This window comes from Poecilia latipinna, unplaced genomic scaffold (genome assembly GCF_001443285.1).
Source record: "Poecilia latipinna isolate Pla-1442-1.1 unplaced genomic scaffold, P_latipinna-1.0 Scaffold231, whole genome shotgun sequence".
NCBI classification, from domain to species: Eukaryota; Metazoa; Chordata; class Actinopteri; order Cyprinodontiformes; family Poeciliidae; genus Poecilia; species Poecilia latipinna.
This window is the reverse complement of record NW_015112847.1, coordinates 83,555-96,763: the sequence shown is the minus strand read 5'-3', so window position 1 is coordinate 96,763 and position 13,209 is coordinate 83,555. Positions and strand designations below refer to the sequence as shown.

At 38.2% G+C, this 13,209-nt stretch overlaps 1 protein-coding gene across 2 annotated transcripts in view; it reads left to right on the top strand.

The window, feature by feature from the left end:
* The first annotated feature begins 6,576 nt into the window (after window positions 1–6,576).
* The window catches only part of dop1b (DOP1 leucine zipper like protein B), a 30,721-nt gene continuing 24,088 nt past the window's right edge, over window positions 6,577–13,209 (top strand). For both annotated transcript variants that reach the window (XM_015032110.1, XM_015032109.1), the window contains exons 1-8: window positions 6,577–6,798; window positions 9,631–9,807; window positions 10,252–10,433; window positions 10,536–10,706; window positions 11,243–11,432; window positions 11,522–11,620; window positions 12,641–12,764; window positions 12,860–12,969. In XM_015032110.1, coding sequence (XP_014887596.1) covers window positions 9,670–9,807; window positions 10,252–10,433; window positions 10,536–10,706; window positions 11,243–11,432; window positions 11,522–11,620; window positions 12,641–12,764; window positions 12,860–12,969 — 1,014 coding nt within the window. In that variant the 5' untranslated portion in view covers window positions 6,577–6,798; window positions 9,631–9,669. The remainder of the gene's footprint in view (window positions 6,799–9,630; window positions 9,808–10,251; window positions 10,434–10,535; window positions 10,707–11,242; window positions 11,433–11,521; window positions 11,621–12,640; window positions 12,765–12,859; window positions 12,970–13,209) is intronic.

The window sequence follows — 13,209 nt, the reverse complement described above, 5'->3', positions numbered from 1 at the left end:
CATGCAACCAATGAAGACTTGTTTCCCTTTTGAAGAGTTGGCCCAAGAGTTAAAGGAAACCTTTGTGTCTTTGTCAGGAGGGTGATGTTTTACAAGAAAGCAAAACGCAAGAAAGGACGGCTCATCACACTAAGCAGCACATCACCACTCATACTCTAAATAAAAAGTTTGTTGTTTAGTTTAAATGGAGATGTTGGTAGGTTTCCTCTTAACAAAAAAAGTAAATCTTTTTTATAATTAAGGCCACTCGTATGAAGAACAGAAGGAAAAACAAAAAAACGGAGAGAAGTGTAAACTCAGTTTGTAACAAAACCCAGAAAACTCAAAAATGGAGCAGAAATCATATCAAATCCAGCTTTAAGAAGGTAAACAGTAAGCAGAGCGGTTTTTGCAACTTTATTTCTGGAGTCACAACTGATAGCTTGGAAATCCATGCGTGATAGTACAGACCAGTCAGACAACTTATTTTAAATTGACACCGTGCAAAGTTGAATAAACATGTGTGTTACAGGATACTGTCTAACAGTTGCACCTTACACAAGCAACTGTGTCAAAGATGCAGACTAAATTAAAACAATATAGGTAGCGGCCATAAAACAAGATGTTGCCAGTCTTAAATATTACTTAGAATTTCAACTGAGTTTACTTAGATTTATCAACCAGGACAGATCCCATTTAAGTTTCAAGTTTTTTATTTATGTCTGAACAAGAATTTAGATTGAGTTGAAGAAAAATAAGCATCAAAATGTAATTTTGAGAATTTAAAGAAAAGTTGTCTGTGACATCATAACAACACAAACCTTGAAGCTACTTATTGGCAAAGCTTGAAATAATGAGGGCCACACATACCACAATATGGATGTCTGTTCGTGTCTGAACTGTGTCATCAGACATTGTTATTCGTGTCAGCGCACAATCCTTTTTCTGACTATGTGACACAAACTGCCACTCCCAGATCAAAATAAAATAGTTTTGATTCGGTTTGCAGGTTTGCGTGAGCAGAAATCAAGCAATGTCTGGACGAGCCCTGAACGTTAAGCATTAAGCCTTTTACAATCCAAATTCCTCACCACTTTCAACTTTTTTGCATGGATTCAACTTAAACAAGTTAATATATAACTTTTTTTTAACCCTCTGATGCATAAGTGGGTCCTTTTGGACCTGGTGAGGTCATCTTTTTGTAATATTTTTGTAATATCTTTGTAATAAAGTTTTCATCACTTCATATTCAAGGTATTCCTCAACAAACATGTTATTGATACCATGCAATTCAAATTTTTTATTTACCTTTTACACATTTTAAAAAATATATCATGTTTTATATCACTACCCCATTCTTCTGTGAGTGGGTCAGAAATGGCTCGCATTCATTTCCTATGGAATTTAATGGGAATTGTTGTTTCTTACCAACTGTGACTGTCAGGAAAACATTTTTTTGTGAACCAAACACACTGAGACCGAAGTCTCACCCCTGAATAATAATATTTTACAAAGCAAGAACTCCTAAATATAAGTATTATCTTTATTTTTACCTCACAAGTGTGTGTGTGTGTGTGTGCGTGTGTGTGTGTGTGTGTGTGTGTGTGTGTGTGTGTGTGTGTGTGTGTGTGTGTGTGTGTGTGTGTGTGTGTGTGTGTGTGTGTGTGTGTGTCGATCATCAGTGCTGTGATAGCGTTATTGTCACGAATCAACCTATTACTTATTAGCCTTCTTTGAAGTTAGCTAATACTAGTTATCTAACCAACTAGCTAACATTACTGCCTATACTTTATTTTGCATGTGTATTATTTGTGTGTGCGTGACTGTGTGTCTCTGTGTGTGACTGACACCCTGGATGAGAAAACCAAAGAGAAAATGTGTTGAATGACATGCAAAACCTGTTAATCAATGTGTTCAAGGTTCTTTCTTTTATTATCTCAATGAATAAAATAATAATTCATAGCTATATAAATAAATGCATAAATAAATGAGCTGAAAAATAATTGAGTGCCTTCTCCGGGTCGGGGGAGACGTTCTGCCCCAAGTGGAGCGGGAGATCGACAGGCGGATTGGTGCAACGTCTGCAGTGAAGCAGGCGCTGTACCGGTCTGTCGAGGTGAAGAGAGAGCTGAGCCAAAAAGCGAAGCTCTTGATTTGCCGGTCAATTTAAGTTCCTACTCTCATCTATGGTCATGAGCTTTGGGTCATGTCCAAAAGAACAAGGTCACAGATACAAGCGGCCAAAATTAGTTTTAGTTTTTTAGGCTGTCTGAGCTCTCCCTGAGAGAGAGAAGCTCAGTCATCCGGGAGGGACTCAGAGTAGAGCCGCTGCTCCTTCATGCCGAGAGGAGCCAATTGAGGTGGCTCGGGCATCTGGTTAGGATGCCTTCTGGACACCTCCCTGGTGAGGTGACTAGGGCACGTCCCACCAGGAGGAGACCCCGGGGAAGACCCAGGACACACTGGAGGGACTGTGTTTCCCAGCTGGGCTGGGAACGCCTTGGGATTCTCTGGGAAAAGCTGGAACAAGTGGCTGGGAGAGGGAAGTCTGAGCCTCCTTACTTAGGTTGTTGACCCCACAACCTGACCCTGGATAAACAGAAGAAAATGGATGGATGGATGGATGGATGGATGGATGGATGGATGGATGGATGGATGGATGGATGGATGGATGGATGGATGGATAAATAAATGCACATACATACACACAGCACAATAGAATACAGACAGTAATGTTAGCTATAGCTAGATTAGCTAGCTAGTTTCAAGAAACTTGCTCTTTCTTTCCCCCCGCCCTCACACACACACCCCACACACACATAATGGACTTTGACATTGTTCCAGTATTGCTGTTGTAAAATTGCTGTTGTTGTCATTTTGTTTTAAAAATGTTCTACAAATCGTCATAAATGTTCTACAATTTGTTCTAAAAACACTTAAAAAAGTGAAAAAATTAAAATACTTCAAAAATGAAATAACTCTTGTGTGAAATAAAACACAGCAGAAAGTATCATACTAAACATTATTTTGAATCAAAATGACAAAAGTAGCTTAAAAACACATTGATTTAAACAAGGGTTCAAAAAGACCCTCTCATGGAAGGCTGTACAGTCAATAAGTCATGCATCAGAGGCTTAAGATGGGTACAAACAATAAGCTGAAGAGAATGAAGTTATTTAATTTTTTTTATTAAACAAAATGTTGAGTTTTATAGACAGTGTATAAATGAACAAACATCTGAACCCACTCAGCCTGCATGTAACTTATACTGAATTGGTGGACATCTGTTTGTTTGTTTTTTTTAAATGTCTTTGAGATCGTTTTGTCTGCTAAGACAAAAATGTATTGTTCTTTATTTTATATTGCAAAACTGCAAATTTAAATAAAAGTTGAAAATCTTGTAGCGGAATAAAGACATTTTAAATAAACAAGTTACCTTGCACATAAAACCTTAATGTTTTCACAGCACTCAGTGGACTTCTCAAGTGCAAACACATTTTCTAGTTTTCTAATAACAATAAGTTAGGAGATAAAGATAAAGTTTAAAGACCAAGCTTGGAGTAATACATGTAAAGGAGTTGATCATTGAATGAACTTGAGAAGACTTGTAGCTATGTCTAAATTTGATTGAACTGGTTCATTGGCATCAGATGTTTTTTACAAGCAAAGGAACAAGCACACCAAAGTGTTGGTGCTTCTCTGTTTAATACTTTCTTTCTTTTTTATCTTCTTAGATGTTTATATTTGTACCAGTGCATTTTTTTAATCTACGTATTATTTGATCACTGACTACATCCTTACATTATAAGTTCTTTCTTTGTGAGCCACGACACTTTCGATAAAAACAAGCACAGAATGTTTTTCGAACTGCAGTGGCTCCATCTACAGGCGTAAACCTGAACATGCAGATTCTTTTCTGTGCGAGGATGTACTGTCAATCTATTAACTAGATAAGTTTTCCATCAAGTCTTATTATGTAAGACGTAATGCATCATGTTGAGCATATTTTGGTTTAAATAATAAAAGGGGATTTTGCTATACGTTCGCAGTCATATAAAATACTAAACTGTAATGAAGCAATAATAACCAGTGGGATAATTGTATTCTAAGTTGTTGTTTTCTCAATTTAGGTTCCATTTGTATTTCTAGATCAAATGAAATCTCACATATGTGCGAGGATGATTGTTTTGAAAAGTTAAAAAAAAAGTGGACACCTTTGATGAATAATCATTAGACTTTCTGCATGTTTAATAATAGAAAAAATTAGAAAAATATCATATATGCTTATTGAAGCTAAGAATTTATCATTAATATCTGCATCTAATACTGGACTCTAACTCTAATACTGTCAGCAGTTTTTTTTAAGTTCTGGATCTGAGTCTTGACTTAATTTAAAGAAGGACTAGAAACAAGAAAATATTAGTTTTTCCATCTATCCAATTTTTTCCTCTCATTAGAAAGCCTTGTGACACTATCCAGCTCCACAACAGGTATTTTAATGACATGTCAAGGGCAAGTGCCGATGTAGGACCTAGAGGAAAAGAGGCAGATGTCTTAAACCACCTCAGCAGACTCTTTTGATGCAGTGGAGCAGTAGCTCTAATCCAACCTTACACATCTTCACCCCCTGATTTCTAGGAAGGAACTAAGCACCCTATGAAGACCACTGACTTCTGCTACTTCTTCAAATCAAATATGTTTCGTGGAAGAGGGAAGCAGCGATGGGTTTTCTGAAAAGAAACCCCTAGTGGGACTCAAACACAACCAACAATAAAATCAAACATAAAATGTATAAACTAAGAAGAAACAATACCTTTTAGTTCTCTGCAACTAAAAGGTATCGATTCACCGACTGTTAATGAGTTAATGTTGGAGGTGATTCATTTAGAATTCTAGGAAAAATATGGATTTTTGTTTTTAGTTGCTTGTGCATGACACAGATTTAACAGTTACACCCAGTGTAACTCTAATACTTATGTAATATGTAATAGTTGTTAAGCTATTACTTGGTACTGTTCATGGGACTATCGTAATTAATTTATAATTTCCAGATTTTTTTTTTCAGACTGCTTATATCTAATCCAAAGTTATTAGTTATTTTACAGAGTTTTGCTCAGTTGACATATTATTGTCTTTTAAGCATCGTTTGCAGGTCAACATGTCAAACATTGTATAAAATCGCAAACAAACAATGAGATTCAATTAGCTAATGCACGCATGAGCATTCATATTTGATTAATAATTAATATGCACATCATTGATTAAAGGAGGAACTAGGAAGCTGGCCAGAGCGGCTAAGAATTTATGATTTACTTTTATGAGCCATTTATTGCGCCTGCATAGTGACGCAGTCGGTAGCATGGCTGTCTTGAAGCGATATGATTCTTGGTTCCAATCCTGGCCTGAGTTCTTTCTGCTTTGAGTTTACATGTCAACAGAAAGCACTTTGCATCAAATAAAAAAAGCAAAGTCATTGAAAAACAACAGCTTCAGTGTATTTTCTTTTCAAGTAGAAGTAAAAAGTAATCATTCAGGAAGAAGTGAAAATAAAAACTACTGGTTAAAAAAGGCTACTCAAGTACTAAGTAGTTTATCACAACATTGTTTAATCAGAAACATGTTTTCAAGTCAAAATTTTTTCACTACATAAAGCTGCTGGTATCAATAAGCTTCTGTACGCATTAAAACAGTGTAAAGTTCTCCCAGTTGCAATATATTAATTGACAATCTAAATGACATCACGGGCTCAAAACACAATATTATAGCAATAAATAAAGTTTGTGGGGGTAACAAAATAAGTCTTTACCATAAATTGTGTAGTTGTATATGGTAATTTTTTATTTCTTTGTTTGTTTAAATAGTCTTGTTTTACATTCAGTAAAGTACCTACAGGTGTCAAGAGTCACCAGAAGATGTACCCTAGAGCCGGACTTAAAAATATTTGTAATTAAGTAGGAATAAAAACGATGGTTTAGCAAAACTACTCATTTGTTTCAAAAAGCTTCTCAAGTAAATACACACTTACTACATCTGGGAAAGACATACAGAAATGCATAGATAATAAAGATGATGAGGACTGAGGAAACACTTTATTGATGAGGAGAAGAAGGAGACATAAAAATTAGGAGCATATACATTCAATAATCCAGAAAGACAAAGAAAAGTTTTATGTCAAAAAACAACATTGTGTGAACAAACATTGTGATGTCTCTCTATTTATTTATTAATTGTCCTGTAAAATTCTAAGCTTACATAAATATAAAGGAACCCATTTTTAATCATTTATGATAGCTGTATACTCTTAATATTTTGTTGCACATTGCTGTACAATTTTATGATGAAATTTCTGACGGTAAGGTGAGAGGTTTGTCAACATGGCACATCCTGGAACATACCAAAGTTGGAGGGGTGGCAGGTTTGTGATAACCTATTTCTGCCTCTGTTTTTTAAAGCCACGGTAATTCCAATTGGTTTTGTTTTGCTACATTATGTACTTTAAAATATGAGTATTTGGTTTATAATAGAAGCTAGAACACAAATAGTTACTTCATTGGTCATAATATTCTTAAGTCACCCCCAGCTGTCAGTGTGAAAGAGAGAGCCGTGCAGGCCGCGGTCGGTTCAGGATCAGCTGAGCAGTTGGAGGATCACCGCCCCGCTATGTCTAGCACCCACCTTGGTTCTCCACGGATGGTTAACCCCACAGATAGCAGTCCTCTTTGAGCCGGGAGTTGGTTTGGAGGATGACCCCGCCAAAAACGAGATTTCCGGTCCTGCTGTAAAGCCTCCTGTGTATTTTTTCTTTTCTCTCCGTTGTCGGTGAGTCATGATGCACCTGATTTCTATACTGCGTTTGTTTACGACGCTGGCTGTTAGCAGTAAGCAGTGTGTGTTGTAGCTAGAAAGCTGCCATTTCTTTTTTTTTTCTTTTTTTTTTTTTAAGAAACAAAGAAACTGGCTTACATTGTGCCTTCCCAACTTTAATCAGTAGCACAAGCTAAGCTCTATGTAAAATGAATTTGACTACTAATCTCTTTCTAGTCTTTGCTCAGTGCTTGTGAAATGTTACATAATAGCGCCCTTCATTGATGGTACAGTACTCTCTGGCCAGCTGTTATTTGGCTGCATCCGCCAGCACTTTAAGCCTGCTGTAGTGATGGTGTCAGTCAGGTGACACGGCTGCTCGGTGTCCACCCTCAAAGCACACGGTCCAGTGTCTCACAGCTGCGTGAACGGCACCTTGCACAAGTATTCCCACTTCACATTTTTCCCACGTTACAACCACATGTAACAATGTTGAGATGCTATGTGACGGGCCAAGCAGCATACAGTTGTGCAGCGGTAGGAAAAGGATGCTATTTTAATTTTTTTTTTTTAAATCTGAAAATTGTGGTAGTCACTTTTTTATTAGCGACAACCCCCTCCCCACCCCCCTTAGTTGATCTTGTGGTGCATTTATAAATATGCGACATAATTTTCAAGTTTTTGTCTGTGTAAAAAAAAGCAAACAAGAACTGAAAGCCATGTATCCTTTTCCCTCTTCACTGCCATGTAATACTCTGTTCAGCTCTGTCACAGTAAATCCTAACAAAATACACTGGGCTTTAATATCAATATTTGCACAATGCAACGTAGAAGCAACTGGTTTCAAGTCACTTCTGCTGTTAGATCCGGTAAGGGAAGTGAGAATGCACATCTTGTTCCGCCAAGGCCAACTCCATTTGCTTATCAAGCTGCCACCTGTGAATAAGCATTTTATTTGTGTGTGCTGCTCATTTTCTGACGAATAAAAACTAGAAGCATTGCGATCAAAACTATGTGACGACACGTAAGGGATTATTCACATCTCTGCTCTTACGTCAAGCACTTTTGTGTATCTGAAACTGTTCAGTAAGAACATAAAAACATGAAGTGCCTGAATACCAGATTGTGTCAGTTGGAAGATACGCCTAATCACTTACATTATCTGTTTGCTCTTTTCTTTGAAACGATGACAGACCTTCACATGTAATAGAAAGGTCAACCTAGCGCAAGAGGTAGAAAGCTAAGCTAACCAAAGTGGAATAGACAGTTTTCTAAGCTTGCATCCACTTTTACAAGCCCCGACCATTGAGCTTCGTCTTTAGATTGACCCCTTGTATCTTAACACACTTGCATAAGTTGCTGCTGATTTGCCATAGATGTGTCATTCACGAACCCCAGATTCACTGCACTTCACATTTTCACTGCTTGAGTATGATGCACATTACCTATGCATTTAACGTCATTGCCAGTTTGTTTTTTTGTATTATTGACTTACTTCTTACCTAAGCAAATGTGGAAAACCTCTCGTGTGTCTCTGTCAATAGAGGAAAGCTATGCTGATGTCAAAGTCTCCTGTTGACATTTGGCAGAGTTTCTCAACATACAGAGCACGGATCTTTAGATTAGGTTAAGATTCACCCCAGACTTTAGGTGTCGCATTATTCTAATTCAATATGAGGCTGAACAACACATTACCTTTCAGTAAGAAATCATCAGAAAGTCAGTGTATTTACAATCTTCATTTTAGTTTATTTCTTGCTGCTTTCTTGTGGAAGTGTATGTTTAGGTTAAGCAGGTAAAATATGACACCTTTGTGTAATTCTGGTCCTTTTCCCTCATTTTTATTGTCATTTAATCTCTATCTGCTTCCATTTCTTACTTTTCAACAAACTATTTTCTATTTATCTTCCATTGAACATCAATTTGTTTATCCTAGTAGTTTTTGGACTAAACTAATCATGCTCAAATCTCCTATATAATTTAATGTAATTGGATATTATTTCCTTATTACGCACCATTTCTTTTGATTGTGGTTATGATTCTTGTTTGTGGGCATTGACTCTTGAGAAATATGACTCTTGTAAAGTCAGGAGTTGCTATAACATTCTCACAATGTGATAATCTGATGTAAAAATTCTACAGTATGATGATTTCATAGCATTCAAACATGATTTAAGAAAGATAAAAACTGTAAAACATCATTACAGAAAATGACCAGCAATGACCATCATTATCGTGCTGCTCAGCTTTATCCTGACCATGTGCTGTTCTTCCTCTCAGCTGTAAAGCCTTCAGACTCCAGATGTCTGCGTCTCTTTAATCCTACCTCCCTGATCCCCACTCCTAATAAAATACACTCCTTAGATGCACAGTTAAGCTTATATGCTGCATTGTTAATGTGGATGTAGATGCTAATACTGATCAGCTCACAGAGAACGACCAGTTGGAGATTTCGGCACATCATCGATGAGCTTCTTGTCGTAATCTAGGGGGTACTGTTGTGGTTGTGCAGCCTGTAAATATGCCACTCCTAAAATATGAGGAAGACTGAAAGATGCCGGACATGCAAATGAAAAAGTTTATTCTCGTTTTTTTGCCTGGCAAGTACTATTCTGAGTGTTTGCCTCTCAGTTTATTTTGGGATTCCTTCGTCCCGGGACTAACTGACAGGTCAGTCGGCCATCCAGCAACCAGTCATGAATAAGTGCCTTCATGTTTGCTGCCTCAGAGTTAATTAGCTAATTTTATTTGTATTAAGCCAGCCTTGCAGACAGAGGGCAATCAGGCAGGTTTCAGACAGGCGGGTTATGTCGCTGACTTTCTGTCTCTTGCCTTATCCGCCCTCAGAAATATTCTAACAACATGCTGTGATCAAACCGGTGCAACATGGATCCCGAGGAGCTCGAGCTGCAGAATGACTACCGATACCGTAACTACGCGGCGGTCATCGAGAAGGCGCTGCGAAACTTCGAGTCGTCCAGTGAGTGGGCGGATCTCATCTCGTCCCTGGGAAAGCTCAATAAGGTGCAGTGTGGATCCATTACTCTGAATTTTAATGGGTCCATTTTGTTGCATTAACTCGGAAGGTACAGGTTCCTCTTTGGTGTTTTGCTTAGATCTGTTACAGTTCTGTGAGGCCATGGATGAGGTTTGCTTTTGTGTTGTCACATCCTCTTTTTGTTTATAAGTCTTTGTATGATTTATTGTGAAGAATAAAGATGCCCTTGTGTTTTTTTTTTTTTTTTTTCCTATTCCTTGTAAACCAAATATTGACTTTGGAGTGTCCCTGTGTGTTCAAGCTTAAAAAAAACATGAGGAAGAGAGATGTCCAACCTTTTAAATAAAACTTAGATTAAGTTAAAAAAAATATATGTGTGCTCCACAATGAGTATTTCTGACTCATTGTGGAGTTTCTGGTGAAATTCTTACTCAATTTTTGTGGTTTCTTTTCTTTTTTTTTTTCCCCAGGCCCTGCAGAGTAACCTTCGCTATTCGCTTTTGCCCAAAAGGCTGATCATAGGGAAGCGTCTGGCCCAGTGTCTGCACCCGGCTCTGCCCAGCGGCGTGCACCTCAAGGCTCTGGAGACATACGAGGTCATCTTCAAAATCATTGGCACAAAGTGGCTGGCCAAGGATCTGTTTATTTACAGGTGACAGAACCGGATAAAATTATCCTCAGCAAGAAGAATCCAGGCCTCGTTATGAACCGCTCTCACTCTGACTTGTTTCATGCATTTTGTTTTCTTCTTCAGCTCCGGCTTGTTCCCGCTGCTGGGTCATGCAGCCATGGCAGTTAAGCCAGTTCTGCTGACGCTCTATGAGCGTTACTATCTCCCACTGCAGAGGGCTTTGCTTCCCAGTCTGCAAGCTTTCGTAACTGGACTCTTACCTGGTCTGGAAGAAGGACTGGAGGTCTATGACAGGTCCATAAAAACACTTTAAAATTTTTTTTTTCCCCTCAAAAAATGGATCAAACAAATAAATTCAATCTGCCCATTTCCGACTACATCCTGCCATCACTAATGAACAAGACGTCAAGATGTTTTCTGCTTAAGGCGGAGACTGACCCCTGACGTAGTCCAGGCTTCTTTTAGAGGCCAGTAGAACCAGAAACCCTTCTATTCAAGGCAATGGACATACCAGTATCACAATCTAAAATCTTCTTTATACCACAAAGGGTTATTCACTGAATGCAGCACAAACTTCCTCTTAACAATTTCTTAAAGAAATGATTCCTAATGATGAAGCTTGATAAAGATGCATTGATTTTGATATTTTGTGCTAAATGTACTCGTATAAAAAGATAAGAGAAAAATGAGGCTAATAGAAACTAAACGTATGCATCTTCTAAGCTGCTTTAGTTAGTTCCTGAATTATGGAAACCCCTCTGAATTGCATTAATCCTTTTCAGTAGTGCTATAGTCACGTTCTGGTGTTTATGATCTCTGCCTCTCCTCAGGACTGATGCTCTGCTGGTCAAGCTGTCGCTGTTGGTGGGTCAGCAGGTCTTCTTCGGAGCCCTGTGGGGAAGCATGCTGGTCACCCCGATGGTGCGGCTGCCCGCCTCAGTCTTTGTGGTCACACATTTTGACCGCATGGCCCCGCTGAGTCAGCAGACCTACATGCTGGGCTACGGCCATCACGCAGTGGTGAGTGTCCATGTTTGTCCCCCTTCAGTGGATGTTTGATTCCCTCACGGTCACCGGTCTAAGTTTTATGTTTCTCTCTGCTTCTCCAGATAAAGTCAGTCTGTCTTTCTCTGCAAGACTCAAATGTGTTGGTGCAGAGGAACATGCTTGAAGTCCTCCTCTACTTTTTCCCCTTTGCAACATGTCTGGTAGGTAAAAAAATGTTGGTCACCAAAGTGAATCTCCTTTATTTCTTTGTGTGTGTTACAAATATATCCAAATGTTTTTTTGTTGTTGTTGTTTTTTTTAGAAGATTTTGGTTGGCATCCATTTATTGATATGTATTTCCTGGCCTGAAGAGACTACAGTACAAAGCAACCAGATGGAGTTATCTAGTCAGCGATAAAGGCCTAAATAAAACAGCTATCTAAGCAAAACAGACAAATGCATGTATGACTCATGTCCCTGGCTTATTTTGTTTAAATGTCAATCAGATCTGACATGTATTCTTGAGGGCTTCAACATTTTTTAATTTAATGAGTTATCATAGCAAAAAGTATGTCAGAAAAAAAATATTGTTTCATTTTTGATCAAAATATTAAATATCCTTAATTACTTAAATCTATTTTTTTTCTTCATTCAGAGAAATGTTTTGTTTCTATTCATTGGCTTTATCTTGATAGGCAAGTACTTCTGCCATTGTGCTGATGTACATCTGGTAGCCTTTCTAGAAGTGCTCTCTCTGTCTACGGATAAGTTAATCAAGTACACTTGACCTTTAGCACCTGGGTGACTCTTCATCCATCCATGGTTTCATTTCCAGGATGAACTTTCTGTTGTTCTCTATTCCAAAAATCCTTTAAAACATTTGCTGTCACACTGTTTACCCTGAGCCTAAATGAGCATTATTTAGTAGCTAAATTGGGTTTGTTGAATTAAAGCAAATTGAAACTTCAAATATGAATTAATGAGTTACAAACAGCTCCAGACTATGGAAACCCGAAGTGGAGTTTCTACATGTTATTCAACACTTGAAGGTTGAGCATCATGGCCTCCAGAGGAACTGAATCCTGCTGAATCAAGTAGAATCAAGTAGCATCAAGTAGCATGGTTCTCTTTATGTTTTGTGGATATGCTTCTAATAAAACCCACATATTTCAACATATGTCTGGGTCTTTTCCAGAAATCCTTTACTGCTCCTCAGCTAACTCTGTGCATTGTTGGTTTAGGACCCGGCAGAGCCCAGCGTGGCTCTCAGTGCTGACGATATGATCACCGTGGCGTCTGCAGCTTTACTCACTTTGCTCAGGAGAGACATGTCCCTCAACAGACGCCTCTACGCCTGGCTCCTAGGTCCTCAAGCTAGGGATATAAACTAGTCATGAATCGCATCGCTGTTTGCCAAAAGAAAATATTTTATTTGTTCTCGTTGTCGTTTGTGTCTTCAGGCACCGACATTAAAGGAGGGATGGTGGCGCCACATCCCACGCTCTCCACCACCGTGGAGGAGCACACCTCATTCTACTTCAACTCTTACTCGAAAGATTATCTTGTGAAGGTTTGATTTATTTAGTAGCCATATAAGATGTAACGTAAGACCAAGGCTCATGATTTTCGTAAGGCTAAATGTATGGCTGGTAAAGAAAAAAACAAATGAATTCTCTATCCTAAATTGACCAAAACTAATTTAAAAGCACATGTTGTGTTAAACGTATATTAAAAAAAAGCAACATTTAAATATATATATTATACTATACTAGAGGTGTGCCGATCGATCGGTCACCGATCACAATCGGGC